We start from the raw sequence: 23,209 nt of genomic DNA, 5'->3' as shown, positions 1-23,209 counted from the left end.
CTCTAAAATACAGGAGGACTGAGTTCGGAGTATGCAGTGAATAGATCGCCGGAAAGAACAAGACAGGTTGAGACTGCAATAAGGAAAAGTGACCAAAACCATATTAGCCAATAGGATCCTGATCCTGGAAGGAGAAATTGCCACAAAGTGCTGAGATACAAGCAACTGGAGTATGGTTTACAGTTCTTTTCATCATCCTAGAGCAAGAGTATTGATGCTGTGTAGAAGAGGGCAAAAGAATTGTCTGAAGTAAGGAAGACATTGAAAACACTGTCTACTTCCATATCACTATTGAAGTAAATGGTGTACCCAAGACACAGACCATGAGATAAATTCTTTCCTGAAGCTCTCCTCACCTGGCCCAATCTTTCAGTTGTTCCCATTGACTAGTCAATGGAGAGAGTATTGCACGGTGCTTCTACATAAACTTCCTAATGCTTGTTTAGATATAACACTGTTTGCACAAAGAGTTTGCAAAAATACACGCTGGTAATGTAAAGGCATCTGGCATCTCAGTGAGCAACGAGGACAATGAGTTGATCGCCTCAACAAATTGGATTAAAGGATTGAAAATTAAACAAAGAAAGGATTAAAAACAAAGGTGTATTACAGCGAATGAGTTCAGTAACAAAAATAGGCAAAGAAGTATTTGAATAAGACAAATAACAGAACATAGAATTGTCCAGGCCCTTTGGCCCACGATATTGTGCTGACATTTTAACATACTCCAGTTTCAATCTAAACCTATCACAAAAAGGAGAAAATCTGCAGGTGCTGGAAATCCGAGCAACTCACACAAAATGCTGGAGGAACTCAGCAGGCCAGACAGCATCTATGGAAAAGAGTACAGTCAATGTTTCAGGCTGAGACACCTCAGCAGGAGTCCTCAATCTAACCCTTCCCTCCCATATAGCCTTTCAGTTTTCTTTCATCCATGCACCTATCTAAGAGTCTCTTAAATATCTCTACCATACTTGCCTCTAGAGAGTAAAAAAATTCGATCTTTTTAAAAGCGCAATTCAGGGATTTAATATTTAGCATTTTGTTCAGTCTCAAGACATGCAAGATTGATTAGTAGGCATTAAAAGTAATTATGTTATTCAAACAGTTCTTACAATGTTAATTAGATTTTCCTGATGAGTCAACAGGTAACTAATCACCAAATTGAGCAATCGTGAGAAACTACACAGAGACTAGAGGATGAAATGCTATTTTTATAAAGTTAGCAGCAAAGGAGCACAAACAAGCCTGTAATTTGTACAGAGTAGCTGTTCACTTACTTTCTATGCCCCTCTCCCCACCATCTCCCAAACTTGCAGGCTGATTTGTATGTTCATTTCACTGTCATTTTTCAGTAAATTCTATCCCTAATTTCCTTACTAGTTTCACCTCGTAGATGTTGAAGATACAATCTATTCTGTTGTGTTCTCCCCACACGGTCTCCAGAGCTCTGCACGTTATTTTCACTATCCAGTTCCCTTTCCTAATCCCTAATTGACTCAGTTTCCACCAACTTTTCAGCCATGAGTTCCAACTCAACCAATTTTCCTCATGTTCCCCTTTACTTGGAGCCAATGGTTTACCCCTCAATCTGGAGCCCCTCTGTCTGGTACATGCTCCTTCATGCACTGCCAAACTAACATACAGGGTGCAACAAAAGGTCATTAGGAACATAGTGAAGTCAGCCATGGGGTCCTCAAGGAGTGCTCCATACGTCTGATCAGTCTGGGGATGCCTTCCAGCATACTGCAGCAAGAGCTTCCTGCTTCCCCATTAACTTCTGCATCCTTCACAATACATAACATAATATAGCCACTTTGAAGGGGTAGAGGAGAAGGTGGCGATGGAGAGAGCAAAGAAGAATAAAAAAAAGTTTAACTTTATTTGTCACATTTACATTGAAGCATACAGTAAAATCCTTCAACAAGTGCTGCCACTTCAGGAACAGAATTATCAACATTTTGCGTTGAAATCCTGTATCAGGACTGATACAGGGCTTTGACCCATAACATAGACAATTCCTTTCTTCCCACAGATGCTGCTCCACCTGCTGAGGTTTCCAGCATCTGCAGTCTATTGTGTCTCCACTGGGCCAGTCAAAGTCCAAATTGTCATTGCCCACAACCATTTGTCACTACACATCTTTGGAAAGTTTTCCACAATCTGTGGCAGATCAGGTGCTGCGAAATGCATCCCAGTTTTCAAATGCAAGTGTAGAAGAAATGACCCTCTAAACTGGAGGTCCGGGAAGTCTTGCAGACCAGCAGTAGGTGGATGTGGCCAAGGACATCATTAGTTGAATGGATATTGGTTCTCCACTGAGAAAAGCTTAATGAAGTCGCAGGCATGGTTAAGATCAGCTGTAGAGTGAACAGGCTCTAAAACTGCACCTTGTATATGGGGCATTGGATGCTGGTTTGCTATATTCACTTCACTAGGGACCAAACACAGGCATCTAGAGCATGTTGCACGTCTCACGTGTCTCACCACGAATCCCAGCAGCCTCATCCTCTGCTCTACAATGTACACCTTCAGCACAGATCTAACAAAATTCTTCCCAACCACCATTCCTTCTAAAATTCATGGCTCATCACACCCTGCCATATTTCCTTAACAAAAACTCAACAGCATAGACACAGTGTTGATGTTTCTCCCGGCTAGGTAGTCTAGAACCAAGAATCACACCCACACTACGCCGGATAATTTTGAAAACGCCGGTTTCGATTAAAAACGACAGGCATCCACACTAAGCGTTTTTCAAAATATCTCCGTCCACATTAGGCGGATATTTGGGCGAATCTCCTCCTACTGGGCATGCGCAGGACACAGAAACCAAGCGAAGTGGAAGCGTTATACTTGGTGCGCGTTTGTCCAGTTACAGAGTAGAAAAACTTTAAAGGAATTGCTCTTGGCTCTCGCACTGGAGGACTTAAAACTTAAAAAAAATACTGGAGCGTAAGGAGGCAACCGACAGGGAGTTCACGGACAGTATGACCCGACTGATGACAAACATTGACAAACTGACTAACTCTGTTGCATTAATAAAGCACCTTGTTAAATGTATAAAACGTCTGCATCAGTGTTATCTTGTATTTCCATACAATGTTACATTAGGCTGTTACACATCTATTGTCAGGGAAGTACTTGCATAAATAGGTAAACCACCTTCATACAAGCAAGGACAGAAAACAGGGCGAAGTGAGTATACTTATTTATTCAGTAAGCAATGGGTCAAAGTATTTGGTGAGTACATTTCCAACCCTTCTGGCTTCAGTCTCGTTGCCATCTGATCTGAAATTGTTAGGTGGTTGCATTCAAGAAACAACGAAATGCCGCGCTGCGGCTATCTGTTCCGACACGTCATGACAGCGTTTTTAAATAGTCAAAAAAGCTCACTTTGCAATTTCACACCGACTGCGCGTTATAACAGCTTGCGTAGTACCAAGCAGACGCAGAAAAAAGCATTGTTGTTGTGGTCTTGTCCTGACAGCGTTTTTAAATCTCTCCGGTTATCCCGTACACACTACAACGGATATTAGGCGTTTTCAGATTTATTCACTCTAGAAATCGTTTCTGAAAATCTCCGTTTTCGGGGGATGAAAACGCCGTTTCAGTGTGGACAGAAGGTCAAAACGAAGAGAAAAGGCTTTGTTTTCAAAATTATCCGGCGTAGTGTGGACGTAGCCCTACTCCATGTGGCAATTGAAGAGCAGTTTTACTGTGCTATAAATTTTTATTCTGTTAGACCAGGGATTCCCAACCTTTTTCATTGCCATGGACCAATATCATTAAGTAAGGGGTCCGTGGACCCCAAGTTGGGAACCCTTGTGTTAGTCTATTTTATTACAGTACTCTGTAACACTCAATAAACCAGAAAGCAACATAAGGCAACTCGAAGAAGCTGGACTTCAACATTTATATTCCCATTAAAAGCACTTGGAGTTTGATAAAGAAGTGGTGATTTTGCATTATAAACCACTCTGCTAACCATTATCATTATGAAGTCACTTGCATAAGACTCCTGTATATCCTAAGAGCCCAGTAAAACAGAAACAGTGTCTTCTATCAACATCTTACATGTCTCTAGTGCTAACGTAATTAGGTGATAATTGGGAGAGGTTCAACACAAATACTTGCTTCTTGGTTTTATTCCCATCAGTCTTTGAGCCAAATAATCAGCAGCCCTGAGAACAAGTGTAAACTAATTGGTTACTAGGAAACTTAGAGTCAAACAAAGACTAATCTGTTGGTCTAAATGAATACTGGCCAGAGAAATGCACAGTAACAATCTCTCACAATAGCTCATTCTACAATCCCAAAACAAGATTTGTTAGGACATCTTCAAGGAGATTTATAAGAAGATGTTGTTTCATGCCGCACCTCCAGCAATGCCCTTAGGTCAGCTGCGGGGTCATCAGCCAGGGACCACCACTCATCGATGGTTCACTCCCTTAGCCCAGGTACATCTCCTGGTAGCAGAGCAGTCTCCCTGCCATCCCCTGCAGCTTCCAATGAGGTTAGCCAGTCCCCTAATTTTCATCCTTCTTCCTCAGCCACAGGCAAAATCTGCCCTTTTCTGCCTCTTCAGCCAACTCTCTGGTGGCCCTCCTGAGCCTCAGTCCAGTCACTGCTATATCACAGAGTAACCTTGGCATCAATGCGCCAACGAAGCCCTGGCATCCTACCTCCACGGGACTCCAGCCAGCTTCCTTACACTCAACTGTCTTGTCTGGGAACTTCAGCCTCTTCCGCTCATGGGCGGCCTCCACTCCTTCCTCCCATGGGATGGTTAACTCAGTAAGGAGGGCTGTCCTGGCAGCCATGGACCACAGTACTCTGTCTGGATAATAATCCACATTTACATAATAATTTCTAGTTCCTTTCATATTGCTTCATTCCATTGTGATGTGTAAACCTAAACTGGAGGAGCAAACATTCAAACTTTTATATAACCATCCCACAGATAAATGCAAATAATTGGCATTAAGAGGAAATAGATATTATATATGCAATGTTAATTATACCAATCCAGACAGTCTGTTTAAAAACAAAATCTCAGCAGGTAGTTTTCTCAGACAAGTTCAACTCGTTGCAACATTAGGAATACCACTTCGACAAAATAGTTGTCTTAGAATGACTAATAGTATTCTGTTGCCTTGAGTATAACATATTCATTTTTAAACCTCTGCATCAATCTGAATTTTACTGGATTTGATTTCCACCACAGTTGAAGTTTCATTTATACATCAGCAAAAAAATATGAATCAAAATCCTATTTAAAAAGAGCAGTCAGCTCCATCATTACATTTGAACAAAAGAGCTGTGACTGGTGAAATCATCAAAGGGAACATTACTCTTCTTCTGGACTGTAGAATCAAGTACAAAGGTCTTGAAGATCATGAACATTCAACAAAGTTCATTAAAATCTTCCCGCACTAGAGAAGAGGTCCTCTTTAATGCCAGCAATCAACTTTAATTTTATTGTAAACCTGTAAAGAAATTATAAACTCTTCTCACCATCAACATACTGTATAAGACCAACACAAACATCTTGCTGCCCGACTAGAAATGCACTGTCCTTTACTATGGAATGTACAGTAATAAGGTATCATAAAGCACCACAATAGATTTGCAAAATACACCACACCACCGTAATTGCTTGCAGGAAAGCACAGACTTTCCAATTACAATGGAAATTGACTGGGCAAGTCTCTGCCAAGGTGGAACGTCTTCACTTATTGTTCTGCCTGCAAGGTTGTGTTTATGGAAAATATATTAAAATATATTGTATGATATGATTCGTAGATGTGCCCAACACTGAACATGCAATATTTTATCCTGGCATGAATCACCAAAGTACAGAGACGTGGGAAAGACAAGTCCATTGTCAGCAAAATTTCCAAGAACTCAAGTTATACCTTCATAACTTCAAGTGCTTCATTATAACAGAACTGATCTATCAAAACTAAGAGGGAAATTATGGAACCCCCAACCCTCTCCGCTCATGGAAATAATTAAGGTAGCCCAAGAGCATTTCTCAGTTTGCATAATTTCCTTCTAGGCCATCTAAAACCATGATACATACTCCCCAAGCAAAGCAAGCAAACACAAACAGGTGGCATTCTCTCTCCCAGTTTCTTCTCCTTATCTTTATGAAATATAGTGAAATCAGCTAAAATAATCTTATAGTGACTCAGAGGTAGAGGTAAACTCATTACCTACTGGGCCAACAACCTTTGGCTTTTCAATATATATCACAGAAGGATATGGATGTTTGAAAAGTTAGTGGAGCTTTTAAGAGTGTGTACTTCTGTCTTAAAGGGTAAACATTATTCTGATGGTTGTTGACTATCACTCTGAGGAAGCCATGATGGAAATCAGCACATGTAGAAAATCAGGGCTTCCACATTCAGAACTTAGATCTTAAGACCATAAGATATAGGAGCAGAAGTAGGCCATTCGGCCCATCGAGTCTGCTCCACCATTGCAGGGAATGAAGCAATGGGAAACTAGGAAAACTGTATCCACTAATTTCAGTTATAAAAGTCTTGAGTCAATGGCCAGGCATTTAAAAAAAGACATATTAAGGCCACCACCATCATGACAACCTTTATTTATAGGAAACAGAATAGGCCACAAATTCTAGTGGTCCCAATAGGATGCAGAGGAATGGCATCAAAGAGGGTCACATAACTGACTGTTTTGGGTGTTGACCTACTGCAAAAATGTGTTGCCCGAGGCCCAATGCATTGGGTGGCTCAGGCTAGGCTTTACTCCCTTCATGGTTAAACGTACTGCCTGCACTTCCTTTCCCTGGAAGTAGAGTCGCCAGTGGAATGGTAAAGAAGGTACATGGCATACTTGCCTTCATCATGGACTATAGGAGTCAGGAAGACATGATGCAGTTGTAGAAGTCTTCAGTTAGACTCCACTTGCATGCTGTTCTGGTCACCCCATTCCAGGAAGGATGTGCAAGCTTTGGAGATACTTTAAAGAGCAGTTACACTTTGTTTCCTGGGTTTGGGGATATTAGATGTTCGAAGAGGTTAGACAAACTTGGACTGTTTTCCCTGCAGGTCAGAGGCCAAGGGGAAACCTGAGAGAAATTTATAAAGTTGTGAGAGCTTTTTCCCCAGTGTAGGAACACTAAGTACTGTAGGGCATAACTTTAAGTTACGAAGGAATTGTGAGGGGTAAGATTATTTCTTAACACAGAGAATGGTAGATGCATGGAATGGGCTGCCAAGGGTGGTAGTAGAAGCAGATTTAATAGTGGCATTTAAGAGGCTTTTAGATAGGCATCATAAAGGGCTTGGAGGGATCGGGATCAGGTGCAGGCAGAAAGCATTAGTTCAGCTATACTCAGTACAGATACCGAGGGCTGAATAGACTGTACTGTTCCATGACTCTCCTAGGGCCAGGGTTAAGTTGTCAGGGCTCGGGCATCAGATCCCAGAATTTGAAGGGGGTCAATGAAGGAGAGGGAAGTTGGGATCTGGAGTGGTGGGAGCTGGCAGATTGTTGCAAGAGGTGGGGAGAACCATTAAGAAACCAATAATCACCTAACGGTGAACAGAAGGGTTTGGAGTTGGTGGGCAATGGGAATCAGGTGATTGCTGAAAGATTGTTGTCAGAGCAAGGGAGTAACAGAAATAAGAGCAAAGTCCTGAAAGTGGGGGGGGGGGGGGCCAGTGTTTATGGAGGAAGGGGACTGTTCAAAGCCAGTGGGAAAATCACAAGAGGAAATGCAAATCTAAAATTTAAAAAAAAGAGAAAGCTGTAAAATTGGGCAGGTCAGGCAGCATCCATGGAAATAGGAACTTAATGTTTCGGACTGGAGGTGGGAGAAAAATCACAAATTAAGGGTGTCCCTGGAAGTCTAGGAGAAAGGGTGAAGGGGAAGCACTGAAAGGATGAAGATGGTGACCCACGCCATCTGATGCAGGGCACGTGGGTGATGTGTAACTCAATGGCTGGTTAAGTTTCCCAATTGACCTGGAAACACAGAAATATTAAAATGCTTCACTACAAAGGGAGATCTTAAAAATAATTCAGTTTATAATCATTTAATGATTCCTTAAAGTTGTTATAGCTGGGGGTGATAATGGGGACAAGCTTCCACCTATTAAATGCTCCCAATGGCATGCTCCTCAAATAGCCCCTGACAACCAAGTCCAGCTCCTGGCCTTCATGCGTGGCTTAGCTACTGAGCCCAGCGGAATTGTTTCTACTGACAGGAGAAGGGGCAAGGCGGATTACCGGCATCTTAAAACCAGTCGCTTCGAGCAGATGGGGGTTGTCAGCTGTGGTTGGCAGCTCATCGAGGAGAAAGAAAACTCTGATCTCAAGCCTCCACTGCCTTGCGGCTATACCCACTTATGGAAAGGCTTCAGGAGTAAACCTCAAGGAGCTGGAGTCCCTAAGACAGTCCTACGTTGAGTTCAATACTGACTGGCAACTGCTGGTACCAAACTGTATCGGTCTCTGCCGTTCCTTTGGGTTCATCAGATGTGTGGAGAGGGGGAGATCGCTACACGGGCAGCAGCTTGCTCCCCATATTGTACTGCCCAGGCTTGCATATCTGGACAGCTAGCACGCGACATTCATAGATGACCTTGACTGACAGAGGCCTTCTCCCATGCTTTAAAAAAAAGGATTTTACAATTTAATTTCTCAGTAATTTTAATCAAGTGCAGCACCTCTGTAGAGTATTTGGGACCTGGGGAAAATACATTGCAGCTTGTAGCTCCTTAATAATCAAGTTGAAGAGTGATTAATAAGAGTCAGTAAATTAAGAATTGGTGCCAAGAGGTGTTTGAATTAATATTGTAATGCCAAAGCAGCTTCAGTGAGAGCAATAAGAGGCAAAGAAAGATTGAATTAAGGGGGACATAAGAGGAAAAAAGTAACTTTTTAAAATCATTTTCATTTGTTCTGAATCTCTAACAATAACTTAAATCTAAAACACAAGATTCCACTCATGAACACCTTAATATTCAGTAAAGTAAAAATGTAAACTGCAGTGCCTTAAAGTTCCAAAGGCAATAGGTAAGCCACTCTGGTGAGCTTAATGGAAAGAAACAAAGTCAAGTAATTTATGCTGCTCGTGCTAGCAATGCCACTTCACTCAGTACGCTGCCTTTGACTGTGTAGCTCCAGAAGCAGCTGGGCATCCACGATATCAGCTACACAAGCAAATCTTCAGATGATGGAAATCCAAAGTAACGCACACAAAATGCTGGAGGAACTCAGCAGGTCAGGCAGTATCTATGGAAATGAACAGATAGTCGATGTTTCAGCCAAGACCCTTCTTCAGGACAAAGAAGGAGGGAGTAAGATGTCAGAATAAAGCTATCAGCTTCCTGATTTATTAATTTAACTATGTTTGCTGGAAGTTGATTTCCAGCTTGCACTCTGAAAGCAATGAGATCTATTTGTCTTGTCATTATTTCCACACAAAATTTCTGGCCAATTGAAGTGGTAGGTATCAATGGTCCTATGGGGATTTGTAAGTAACTGAAAGAAGGATTCCTTAGATGGGTAAAAACATCTCAGTGTAACTCATTACATTCTCAAAGAGTGCGGAAAGGAGGTGACCTTTAATAGTCGAATGTTAAATGCAGCAGGTGTAGCCATGCATGGCTGGCAGACCATCTTGTTATTGCAAAGCTGTAATTGTCTGGGCAGAAAAATTAAATAAATTGTAGATCAGGAGCAAGAAGAAATACTGAAGATATTCAAAACCTCACGTAGACCAAAATTGTTCAATTCTTCTACAGAGTTAGGGAAGACACAAAACGAATGCACAATTGAAGTTTACAATTATGGGTAGAAATTCAAAAGTTTAGACACCGTTTGCATCCTTCATCTGTATAGCAATTGTCAATATACCCCTGAACTCCAACACCACTTCACTCATCAACACTGGCTCATTTTCACATGATGATCTACATAGTCCTACTCTCCTTTTCCTTTAGAACAAGTGAGGACAGGGCTGTTGTTGTGCTTCAAGAAAACACATTAGAGATCAAGTCCTGGATGAGAAGAGGCATCAAAAATACCCAGCCCTCTGCAACTCAATCTTAATTAACATTTCTGGTTACCCATTTAATCATTCACTGTCACTCTGTCTAAACTCCTTCGCTCTAAAGCACAGTGGAAACAATCTGAGGTGTAAAAGACACATCAGAAATAGAAGCCCTTCAATTTTGTGTCTTGGGTCTAAACTATTACCTCTCAATTATTCTTAAATAACCTTACTTCTTCATAACGCAATGACCAGTACGGTTAAAATAAGTATTTATTATTCCTATTCAAGTGATGCAGGAGTACATAAAGGAAAGTCAACAGTATAAATGTCAGGTATTATATAAATAAATCATCAGCCAAATTCCCTTAGTGGCATCAATGGAATTTAATGGAAAAAAATCTGAAAATTCAGATATTATACTATGAACCCCTATTGAAATTTTTCCCATTGTTTGTTTAATTTTTCAGATTTCTGGCTTACTATTTGAACTACTTATGCACAAGTAATGCTGGGTTTATGGTCTCACAGTTTTTTTAAAAAATACAATCTTCCATCAAAATTTTACGTTTCGTTGGTTAACATAAATGGTTTACCTATCCAGCAAAGCTCCAAGTGTCATTTTGAAAACACTGTGGGGAAATACTTTAGATATTCTCCCTGAGGTATTATGTTACCTTTACTCCACTCCTAAAATAGCACAACATTTTAGGAAACCAGGCAACAAATAAACTCAAGCAGTGAAAATGCAGTACATGATATGTAGAACAGTTCAATTCCTTTATAATTTAATTCTTTCCTGCTATGCCACATGATTTAATTCTCCATTTTACAAGAAGTTGATTCATGGATTGCAAATGCACAATTATATTAATGCAAATACTACTAATGATGAATTGTCTCAGATTAATTAACCAGTAGGTGCAAGCAAAAAGGATAACTGATGGAAGGAGGGATGGGATGGATAGACAAAAACATGGAGCCAATTCCAACAGAGATAAAGGTGTGAAGAACAAACAAAAGATAAGAGGACAGAATAGTTAGAAAGAGATTTGGAGTTGGAGACAGGAGCAGATTGAGAGGTGGAGGGCAAGGTCGAGAAAAAAGATATTTGTGGTTATTTTTAATGTAATTTATCAAAGTAGCAAGAAGTGATCTAAATTTAGCAAGAATGAGGGGAACTAACAAGCAGCACATAGTAAAGCACAGGATAGGTGCAAGAAATATTTCAGACAAGTTGGCAAAATTGTCATGAAACTTAACTATTAGCCCTACATTCCATTCTTTGTAGATGCAGCCGACTGCTTGAGTGATTCCAAAGTTGTACATATTATTTCTCTTAATAAGTGTGTAAATCTCAGACTAATAGAAAAGGAAATCTAGAATATACACCTCCAAAAGGCAGCTGTGGTTGGGTAATTTGAAACTTTCAGAATCCTTAGAAGCCAAAGGCAAGAATGCTATGGGTTGTGGAAACAAGGTGAGAAGATACTGTAGAATTAAGTTGAAAATCCTTGATGGATCTTAATAGCAAAACAGGTAGGAAATGGACTGCTGCTGCTCTTATGAGTTTAGATCCAAATGGGCGATTCGGACCTGGATTTCAGAAACTCTGCAGCAATGCCAGAGATTTTCAAGAGAAACAAGTCTATTGGCAGATTGTGTTCAAGTCACAAGCTGCTGATATTTTCCATGACAAGCAATAAAATACATAGTTTTAAGCAATAAAATACATAGTGTTGCTTTACAGTTAGAGGAACAGGAATGGCAAATGAACAAAAGAAGATAGCTATAAGCAACTGCCTGCAAATACCATATCATAGTCAGCAGCCCGGTTAGAATAAGGAAAAAGTAAAAAGGTGTATTAAACTGCAGAAGAGAAATATAGACGTGCGTTCATAAGGAATGCTATGGAATACCAATGCACTATATGTTTCTTAAACTAACAATTGAATATTCCACATATATCTTTAGCATTTTTTTGCATCACTGTTTTGTATTTCTCCAGCATGACAAAATTGGATGATGTGTGGTCAGGGTTCAAAACCACAATAATACGAATTAGGGATAGCAAAATATTTCCCACAGGATTTCGGAAAAAGAGTTGGTTTTCATCTGTCAATCTGGTTGGCAGCTGTTCCACGCAACTTAATTTTCTTAATCAAAATACTTCAAATAGAATTTCTATTTGATATTTTCAGAATTAATTTCACATTCTTTCATTTCTTGTGTCCTGGTGGTTAGTAACAATGTTGAATTATTGACATCACAGGCTCCCATCTAACGGGCTCAACCTAAGCACGAGAAAATCTGCAGATGCTGGAATTTCAAGCAACACACATAAAGGTTGCTGGTGAACGCAGCAGGCCAGGCAGCATCTCTAGGAAGAGGTACAGTCGACGTTTCGGGCCGAGACCCTTCATCAGGATTAACTGAAAGAAGAGCTAGCAAATCTCTTGCGTTCACCAGCAACTTTTATGTGTGTGGCTCAACCTTAGTATTTTTTGTGTGCTACAGTTGAGCCTTTCAATTACTCTTAATATCCTTTCATTAGAAACAGATTCACCAATCCATTTCTCCTATCTCATTTAAATATTTAACAGAATATTTTATACAACTTCCATCATTATTGAATTTTAATTATTTTCCTAAATGTGACTCTATGATGAAATGTTACTGTCTTTCCATATGCACTTGCTAATGAAACTTGTTACCCATTCTTCAAAGAAACATGTTTATTTTAATACAGGTTAAAGTTGATCACATCAATAGTCTCTGCTCCAACCTATAAGGTCTATTTATACAGCTTACGAGGGGTGATTGATAAGTTTGTGGCCTAACGTAGAAGGAGTCAATTTTAGAAAACCTAGCACATTTGTTTTTTCAACATAGTCCCCTCCTACATTTACACACTTAGTCCAGCGGTCGTGGAGCATACGGATCCTTTCTTTGTGGAAGTCGATATCTTGGACCTCTAGAAAGTGGTCCACAGCAGGGGTGATTGATAAGTTTGTGGCAATAAGGTAGAAGGAGATGAGTTATACAACTCTCATTATATGCACGTGCAGTTCAACTCTTTGAGTGATTATGCAGAAAGTTTGAAGTTAATAACTCATCTCCTTCTACTTTAGGACACGAACTTATCAATCACCCCTGCTGTGGACCACTTTCTGGAGGTCCAAGATGCCAACTTCTACAAAGAAGGGATCCGTATGCTCCACGACCGTTGGACTAAGTGTGTAAATGTAGGAGGGGACTATGTTGAAAAATAAATGTGCTAGGTTCTCTAAAATTGACTCCTACCTTAGGCCACGAACTTATCAATCACCCCTTGTATTACCTGGTATCTTTGTAATTCATAATCAACCAAATAAGATACTTTGAACCAAATATTTGGTTAACCATTTGCTATCTTTAGTGTCCATATGCAGTCTTCTTGGAATCGTTTGGCTCACATTTATATGTATAGACGTGTACCGATAACTTACAACTGAAGAGGTATGATGCGCAACAGTCAAATATGGATTAAACTAAATATGTTATGAGGCGCTCCCAACTGAGATTTAAATACTCTAACTCTCCGAAGTACAGATAGCTGGCGCGGCCTTTCTAAGGGTTTAGGACATTGCCGTTAATTGATAATTATGTTTTGGATGCCAAGTATTGAGTATTTAAGGAAGGTCTGAATATAGGTTCAGTGCTCAATCGTAAGCCTACCAGTGATTTCAGCTAGCGTCTGTTTTGTGCTCAGTTTCTCGAGACCATGCATGATCCCAGCCTCAGATACTCCAGCATTTGGGTCCAAGCCATCCTTGTCAAGGACTCTCGTCACAAAATACATCTTGGAAAATCCTCCAACCACTGTCTTAACTTCTTGTATAACCAAGGACTTGCCTTTTTGAGTAACATTCTGGGAAATCCAAAATCCTTCTATGTTATAATTGTTTGAATATAATTGCATGAAGTTATTTTCTGAAACTTTGGGTATTTATCCTTCATCAAAACGTCATCAATTTAGTGAAGGCCAATGCACTGATACGTCATTCTGTCTTTTATCTCAATACTTCCATTCTACTTAAGTTGATACTGTGTTGTCAGTACTGCTAGATCTGGCAAGAATCCAGAAAGACATTGAATCATCCCAGAATAGATTTGCGTGCTGTAACATTCTTAAGTATTTTGGCCTTCATGAAGAATCAACTTTGACTTTGACTTTGGCAGAGCATATAAATTCAGAACAAATATACCACCATTAGCTTCACACATTTGCATCACTTATGTTTCATATTGTGGGGGCTAGTGGAGATACTTCGCAATTTCCTTCAAATACTTGGGCTATTGTCTGCTTGACTGCGTGAAGATCATCTTGGCTTCACCTACCACCTGGCAAGGAATGGAATTGTTTGTCATTTTAAGCAGTATCAGCACTGAAATCTTGCAAACCAGATCAAATGTGAAGCCCTTTGTGACCAACAGCTTTAAACTTGAGATAAAACTACATTGTTCCACTAATGGAAATAGTTATTCTCTTGTAACTTATTAAATCCTTTCATTTTTCAAATATATCAGTTAGATCTTCACTCAATCGTCTAGGCTCATGAAAATAAAGGCTAGATATTTGGAACTTAATAACTTCGGCTTCATAAGTTAGTCCTTTAAGCATTGACATGTCTCTGGTGAAACTGAACAGCACCTCTTCTAAACTCTTCCAGAGTGGCTGAGGTGCCCAGAAAGGATTTTTAATATATTGAATATCAATATGTATTTATGATTTAAACTTTGAAATATAACAATTGTAAGCAGCAACACATTTTAGTACCTACCGGGGCATCTTTCAGCAATGGCTTTGTCTTCTTTATTCCTATCTGGTTGTAACTGCAAAGAAGAACATTTGTGGTTACTCATTTTGTTTTTAAATCAGTGAGTAAATGCAGTTTTAAAATAAAATGAAGTACAGTGATGTCAGAGTGAAAGTAGAGCCACATTTGTCAATCCTCTGTTTCTGCAATGCTGGATAGATAAATCACAAAGGTGCCTTGACGAACTATGTGGAAGACATTTTGTGATGTGACCACAAGCTGGGACATGTAGAACCACAGGTCACAACCCCTTAAAATAAAAGGTCAGCCTTTGGAATTCGCTGCCCAAAAGAGAAATAGATGCTTCATAGTCGAGCATATTCAAAGCTTTGTATATTAAGGGGTTAGTCAGGAAAATGGTGCCGAGATTACTGATCAGCAGGTAAGTAATGCCCTATTACTATTTCTGTTTCCTTTCTTCCTATGTAGAACTAACAAAGTAATTTTTTTATGTTGTATCTTTGACCTAAACTTTAACGTTTAACACAGCTTCACAGGGACGTAATAAGAAACAAATTAATAGTAAACTAAAGCAGGGCAGTTAGATGGGGCAATAAGCAAGGTTTGGTCAAAGCTGCCTTTTAAGAACGTGGAGGGTTAGAGACTTAGAGCATAAAGTTTAGGGGGGACAGATTTGAAAGTACAACCACAAATAATAGGGCAAGGGAATGTAGAGTGAGTAATGAACTATGCAATAGGAGTTACTGAGCTGGAGAAGAAAGGGAAAGAGAAATATTGTGATTTAAACACAAGAATCAGGAGCAAAGGAAGAGAGTGATGGAGGTGGGGATGTTGGAGAAGTACAGAAGTCTCAAGCAAATAGTCTCAACATTAAAGGGAAGGTGCTTCTTGTACTTGTTACAATAGCTCATTCATGCAATTGTAAGTAACGTGGGAGCAGATTTGAAAGAAGTGCGGTTGAAAGGTAAAACGGGTAGATGTCAGAACTGGTCTTGTTTACACTCTGGGAATTAAGTAGTCCAATGGATGGCAAGGTTTAGATGTAGATGTGAACAGGGCGGAGGGAAGACATCTCGCTCAATGCTGACTTGGAGAAAAGTGAAATATTACCCTGTGGTGTGATGGATAGGACACATTATGATCGTGGACAATAATACTTATAAAGGGGCAGCAGGAGGGAATGAAAGTGGCAGAGAGTGGACAGAACAGTGTTGTTACTAGTGAGCTTGCAATGTCTCGCTACAAGGTCAATAAGGTCATAATGACAAGAGACCTGTTTGTCATAGTCATAGTCATAGTCATACTTTATTGATCCTGGGGGAAACTGGTTTTCGTTACATTTGCACCATAAATAATAAATAGTAATAAACCCATAAATAGTTAAATAGTAATATGCAAATTATGCCAGGAAATAAGTCCAGGACCAGCCTATTGGCTCAGGGTGTCTGACCCTCCAAGGGAGGAGTTGTAAAGTTTGATGGCCACAGGCAGGAATGACTTCCTATGATGCTCTGTGTTGCATCTCGGTGGAATGAGTCTCTGACTGAATGTACTCCTGTGACCACCCAGTACATTATGTAGTGGATGGGAGACATTGTCCAAGATGGCATGCAACTTGGACAGCATCCTCTTTTCAGACATCACCGTCAGAGAGTCCAGTTCCATCCCCACAACATCACTGGCCTTACGAATGAGTTTGTTGATTCTGTTGGTGTCTGCTACCCTCAGCCTACTGCCCCAGCACACACAGCAAACATGATAGCACTGGCCACCACAGACTTGTAGAACATCCTCAGCATCGTCCGGCAGATGTTAAAGGACCTCAGTCTCCTCAGGAAATAGAGATGGCTCTGACCCTTCTTGTAGACAGCCTCAGTGTTCTTTGACCAGTCCAATTTATTGTCAATTCATATCCCCAAGTATTTGTAATCCTCCACCATGTCCACACTGACCCCCTGGATGGAAACAGGGGTCACCGGTACCTTAGCTCTCCTCAAGTCTACCACCAGCTCCTTAGTCTTTTTCACATTAAGCTGCAGATAATTCTGCTCACACCATGTGACAAAGTTTCCTAACGTAGCCTTGTACTCAGCCTCATCTCCCTTGCTGATGCATCCAACTATGGCAGAGTCATCAGAAAACTTCTGAAGATGACAAGACTCTGTGCAGTAGTTGAAGTCTGAGATGTAAATGGTGAAGAGAAAGGGAGACAGGGCAGTCCCCTGTGGAGCCCCAGTGCTGCTGATCACTCTGTCGGACACACAGTGTTGCAAGCACACGTACTGTGGTCTGCCAGTAAGGTAATCAAGAATCCATGACACCAGGGAAGCATCCACCTGCATCGCTGTCAGCTTCTCCCCCAGCAGAGCAGGGCGGATGGTGTTGAACACACTGGAGAAGTCAAAAAACATGACCCTCACAGGGCTCGCTGGCTTGTCCAGGTGGGCATAGACACAGTTCAGCAGGTAGACAATGGCAACCTCTACTCCTAGTTGGGGCTGGTAGGCAAACTGGAGGGGATCTAAGTGTGGCCTGACCATAGGCCGGAACAGCTCCAGAACAAGTCTCTCCAGGGTCTTCACGATGTGGGAGGTCAATGCCACCGGTCTGTAGTCATTGAGGCCGCTGGGGCGCGGCACAGGGACGAGGCAGGATATCTTCCACAGTACAGGAACCCTCCGGAGCCTCAGGCTCAGGTTGAATACATGGCAAAGTACTCCACATAGCTGAGGGGCACAGGCTTTGAGCACCCTGGTACTGACACCATCCGGTCCTGCAGCCTTGCTTGGGTTGAGATGTTTCAGCTGTCTTCTCACCTGTTCAGCTGTGAAGCCCACTGTGATGGTTTCATGTGGGAAGGGGTATAGTCATGAGAGCAGGGTGGGGGACTGTGAGGAGGGGTAGAAGGGGAGAGTGGAATATGTGTTGTGAGAAGGAGAGGAGGAGGGCATTCTGAGGGGACGTACGTGGAGGGTGCAGTTTTTGCCACTTCGCTCATGAGTCGGGGGGGGAGAAGTGGGAGTGAGTGGGTAGTGATGAGTGGGAGAAAAGGACATAGGTTGGTGAGGTTATCCCTTTAACAAGTAAACTGGGCTGAATAGTTTGGCAAGGGAAGTTTCTCTTGACTGTTGATACACTGATTCATTTGAGAGCATTACAACCAATTCCAGGTTGCTGGCTAAAGAAAATAAATAAGACCTGCATTTATGTTGCATCCTTCATGTATTTCCTAGGACATTCTAAAGTGCTGAACAGCAAATCCAGAACTCATATAATAGCAGTGGGAGAGCAATGTAGAATTGAACACATTAAGTTTCTATGAACAGCAATGAAATAATGAGCCAGATAATCTGAACTCCTTTTACAGAACGTTGAAAGAGAGTTAATTATTGGCCAGAACCATGGAAATAGCTCATTGCCCTTTTACTCAAAGGTGCTATGGAATCTTTTACCTTCACCAGAGGGTGCAAACAGGGCTCTGGTAGTGGAGTAGTCAATCTCAAGTTTAGTGTTCAGCCTTCTGATGTGGGCCTTGAACCATAAATCTTCTGTCACAGAAGAAAGGATTCCTCAGCCATTGCTCTCAAGTTATACACTATAATAGCTGTAAGGGTTTCTTCTTTTATGTTACTACTCAGGTGAATAAAATGGCTTCTCTGTACTGTTAACCGCTGAGACAGTGGTTCTCTATAGCAGTATGTTTGGATTATAATTAGTGATAACGGGATTTGTATTCATTTGTTAACCAATTGGGATGGATGTTATTCTTTCTGTCTGTGTGAAAGCTGTTAGATTGCGCGTTATTCGGGGAGAAGGCGCGAAGAGGATGAAGAGAGAAGAGATGGCTTGAGGAGATGGTTGCCGGACCCACTGGGCCTGGGCTCGGGGCGGGAGCCCAGGGGTCAACAACGAGCGGAGGAGGATCAGCGAAAGAGAATCCATGAACTCCAACATTTGTGCACTGGACATTTTTATGAGATTATTGGCGCCTTTTATTTGTGTTCCTTTTCTTTCGTTTCTCTAAAAAATATAAAATCTTAATTGTTCAACTGCACATTGTGGACTGAATGTTATTTCGGGGTACTGATGTTACACCGGGGACACAACACACAGCATCCACCCAAACCACAGTGCTAAGGTTTGGCTGGGCAGGGGGTTATCACCTCGAGATCATGCCACTTGGCAAAGCAAGTGTTACATAGCTAAATACACTTTAATGGTCCCAGGGAAAATCAGTATTTATCCATACTAGGAAGAGGAAAAATGGTTTAAACTTCTGCAGCAGTTCCATAGGGCTTTATTCTTTATTACTTGACATTGTTGTTCCTCTCTGCACCTTGTGGCACATCAGGCAGTAACCTTGCCTTTTCTTTTGCATTTTCCTGGGTCTTCTTTAAATGAGGCCAAGTTGTTTGATGCTTAACCCAGCACAGATGGAAAGTGTGCAAGGAGCTGGCCAGATTTGAATCCAGGACCACTCGCCTCAAAGTCTGGTGCGGATGCCACTACATCAGTGGCCAGCTATCTACTGATGTAACGTATATGTAACGAAACTTTGGGCCTGAGTGGCTTTAATGAGTTCACATCCAAATTGCACAGCTGCTTGCATTGATACAAGACCAAAACCACATCGCATCAAATATAGCTGGCATACAAAAGTCATGCAACAATCAACAAGTTTTCACAAAAGAAATTAACTTCAGTATGTTACACAAGACCATCAGAAGTAGGAGCTGCTGAAGTCCATTCAGTCCCTGGGTTTGGTCTGCCTGTCAACAAATCCATTGATAGGTTTCAGCCTCAGTGCCAAATTCTGCCCTATCCCCACATCTCTTGACTCCTCTAATGCTCAGAAAACTATCAATATCACACTTGAATGCAATGATTAGATTCCATAGTTCTTCCAAGTGGAGATTCTCAAAGATTCTTCAGCCCCTGGGAGATGAACTTCATACTTCACTCCTAAATAGCCCACACCTTACTTTGAGTCTATAATATCTCGTTATAATCTCCTCATCCACGACAAGCATCTATCCTTTCAAGCTTTCTGAAATTGCTGTCAATTGCACTGGGGTTATCTCTCATTCTACTAAACTCTAGAGAATCTATACAAATACTCATGTACTGAAGCTGGTATACCAGAAATCAGTCAGGTGAATCTTTGCTCACTCTCACAATAGATAAGGAGATAAAAGTTGTTCACAATACTCCAGCTCTGGTATCACTAGGAACCTATATAAATGTAGTATAACATCTTTACTCCAGTTCTCAAATCCATTTGCAATAATGGCCAGCATACCAACCAGAGCCTTCCAGCACTGCACCTGCGCTTAGTTTTCAATCACTCATGTACAGTAAATTTGAACATCACCACTTCCCATTCTCTCAGCATTTCGGCACTTTATTTTCCCACTGGAGGCAGTCCAAAGTGATCTAATTCCTGGGATGAGAGGGTTGTGCTAGCTGGAGAGGCTAGACCATTTGGTCTGAGTCCTTGGAGTTAAAAAAGAATGAGGGGTGACCTTATTTAAACACATAAAATCCTAAGAGGTCTTCATGGGGCAGATATTGGAATGATTTCACTAGCAGCTGGCCATTTATGGTGAGTAGAAATTTCTGGTATCAGAGAGTAGTGCATCTCTGGAATTCTCTACCCTCAAGGGCACAGGAGCTTCAAGGATCATATAGATTTAAGGTGGAGAAAGAACAATATTTAAGAGATGGAGGAATTGAGAGTTTGGGGAATTGACACAGAGAAAGTTGAGACAAGCAATGATGATATTGAAAGGGGCAGCAGGCTTAACATCAGCTCTGGCTCCTGTTTTCTGGTGTTCTTTCAGATAACCTCACATTTTTTAGCATTGTACTTGATGTCGAGCATTCACACTCCCGCTTAATTTTCTCCCTTTAACAAACTTGGAGATGTTTCACTGAGTCCTCTCAGGCTAATCATCGACATGGATTGTGCCTAAGCACCAACCAGTGTTGTATGCCACTAGTCACAGTCAACATAAGATACTTACAGGGAAGAAAAAAAGCAGTCTTTTACTCAAATTCATTTTGATATATTTTGTAAAGATAAAGGGTGGCAAGGTTACTGTGGGAAGGCAGAATTTTTAAATTAACCTGAATATTGTGACATTTAAACAGCTTTAGAACCATTGGCATTTTCGAAAAAAATACATCTTTATTTCAAGGACAGAACTTCCTGAAATAACAAATAATATATTTAAATGATGAAATATTTATTTGACCATTTAATATATATACACATATTTGTTGTTAATTCACATTTTTTCTATTATTATGTATTGCAACGTAATGCTGCTGCATAGACAACAAATTTCAAGATATATGTTGGTGGTATTAAGGCTGATTCTGTCTTATAGCACATTTATAGGTCGTGAAAACAAATATCTTAATTGGACTTTACTTTTGTGGATAATAATAATATTTACTTCTTGCAAGTTATATAATTTAATTAGTAAAACTGAAATGATTGGAAAGAAATAAATCAAATTATCACTAAATTCCTACCAGGGTATGCAACATAAAAATAATGTTTCCAACGTTGAACTTTCATTTTTTTTCTATTCGTTACAAAGTTTTGTCCAACTTGTTGATTAATTTAGTTTCAACATAAACAACATGTGCTTATTATTAACACAAGAGATTCTGCAGAAGCTGGAAATCTAGATCAAGATCTAAATCTGGAGCATCTCAGCAGGTGAGGAAGCATCAATGGAAATTAATAAACAGTCGACGTTTCGGGCCGAGGTCCTTCATCAGGACTGGAAAGGAAGGGGGAAATGTTTATCACTGTTGTACCGCAATGGACACACTTCACTAAGCTTTCCGAATGCTGAAACGCCCTTTGAAAGCTGCCGATTTTGACTAAACCCATCCATTTTGCCAGCAATGAAGTCGAAAACTTCTTTTTAGACAAATTGATTGAGCGTACTTGACCCCGATCCTTGACAGTAAATAATTACTACAGATGATAATTGGTGAACAACATATTTCAAGGTCACGGGGCACAAATCGCTCTTTCGACACTCTGGAAATTGAGAATCTCGAGTTTGTTCATCCGTGCAGATTTTTCTCTGCTCAACAGAGCAACAAGGAAGAAAAACAGCATCAATAAGAAAAACAGCAGGCACTTATCAAGTTTAACATACGAAATACTTTGAAAAGTCTTTGCAATAATTAAACATCCCCAAGTATTGCCCATTAATAGTACACATTTTGCGTTTGTATGTAAACACGCACATGCATAGATGTATGTACACACATAATATAGTGATTCTCAATGACTATTAACACAATATTGGACAAATATACCAGGCTCAGAATCAATAATAAAATATCGACTTCCACCATCTAGTTATTTATTTTCATTTACTTTGAATACTTCTTATAGCTATATAGGCCAATGCTTATTTCCACTTCTATTAAATAAGTGTGCCCTTATTATGATCGATTGCTGGCGATTTGCCGCCGCTCACTCACTTACTCGAGTTTCTTGAACTTCTCCTTGCCTCCCGCCACGTACTGCTTGCCGCTGTCCAGCTCCTCCAGGTGGTAGATGCGGTGACCCTGCTGCGGCGTGTAGATGTTCCGGACAGCCCCGAACGGTGGCTCCAGCCCGTTGGTCACTTCCTTCAGGAAGGCTTCAAACGTTGAGATATGCCGCTGGTTGATCACGAATTTTCTGCCGGCGAAGAACGGGTCCCCATTGCGGTAAACCCGCACGCTCTTCACAGTCGGCTGCGCCAGAAAACTCGGCTTGGTCGTTGCCATAGCCAGAAAAAAAATATATAGAAACTTTTCTATTTGACGGCGATTGGAGTGAAATGACTGTTACATTTGGATAGGGAGCGCTCCTAAATGGTTCTGGCACTGTGGAAGTGCCTCACCGTAACTGTATTGACTGCTGGCGGCGACTTGAACTGTAACTCGCCGCGGTGTCCGGGGAAACAGAGTATGTGCGTTCTAACGTCTCCTAGGCAACGCAATGGAGGTCGGCCCATGTGAATTTAGAAATCTGGCCGCTCCTCCCTCGGCCAGGCCTCTTTTGGGTGCACTGGACGCCCTGCCTCTTCCCTTCACGTCGGCCCTTGTGCCAGCTGGTCCCGGGGTTCGGGGAAGGACGGAAGGGCAGCCTGCAATTTACACACTGTTCTCGAGTTCCAGTGGAAAAGTTGACCACTAGTTTATGAGAAATGGACTGCACCAAGGTCGATTGCATTGTAAGGGTTGACCCAGGGTGATTCCTACCCCGCTAGTTCACTGGGTTCAGGAATGGCTATCGAGACCTGGGTGGCTGTGTCAGGAGGTGAGTGGATAATCTGGGGACAGAGCA

At 41.1% G+C, this 23,209-nt stretch overlaps 1 protein-coding gene across 2 annotated transcripts in view; it reads right to left on the bottom strand.

Moving 5' to 3' along the window:
- Positions 1-22,813, bottom strand: part of LOC140212582 (doublecortin domain-containing protein 2-like) — a 207,694-nt gene extending 184,881 nt beyond the window's left edge. For both annotated transcript variants that reach the window (XM_072283558.1, XM_072283559.1), the window contains exons 1-2: positions 22,361-22,813; positions 14,851-14,902 (exon numbers count right to left, since the gene is read on the bottom strand). In XM_072283558.1, the coding sequence (XP_072139659.1) occupies positions 14,851-14,902; positions 22,361-22,647 (339 nt within the window). In that variant the 5' untranslated portion in view covers positions 22,648-22,813. The remainder of the gene's footprint in view (positions 1-14,850; positions 14,903-22,360) is intronic.
- Between the last annotated feature and the right edge of the window lie 396 nt (positions 22,814-23,209).

This window comes from Mobula birostris, chromosome 19 (assembly GCF_030028105.1).
Source record: "Mobula birostris isolate sMobBir1 chromosome 19, sMobBir1.hap1, whole genome shotgun sequence".
Lineage (NCBI taxonomy): Eukaryota > Metazoa > Chordata > Chondrichthyes > Myliobatiformes > Myliobatidae > Mobula > Mobula birostris.
Note: the sequence above shows the minus strand (reverse complement) of the source record. Positions and strands in the feature narration are given on the sequence as shown.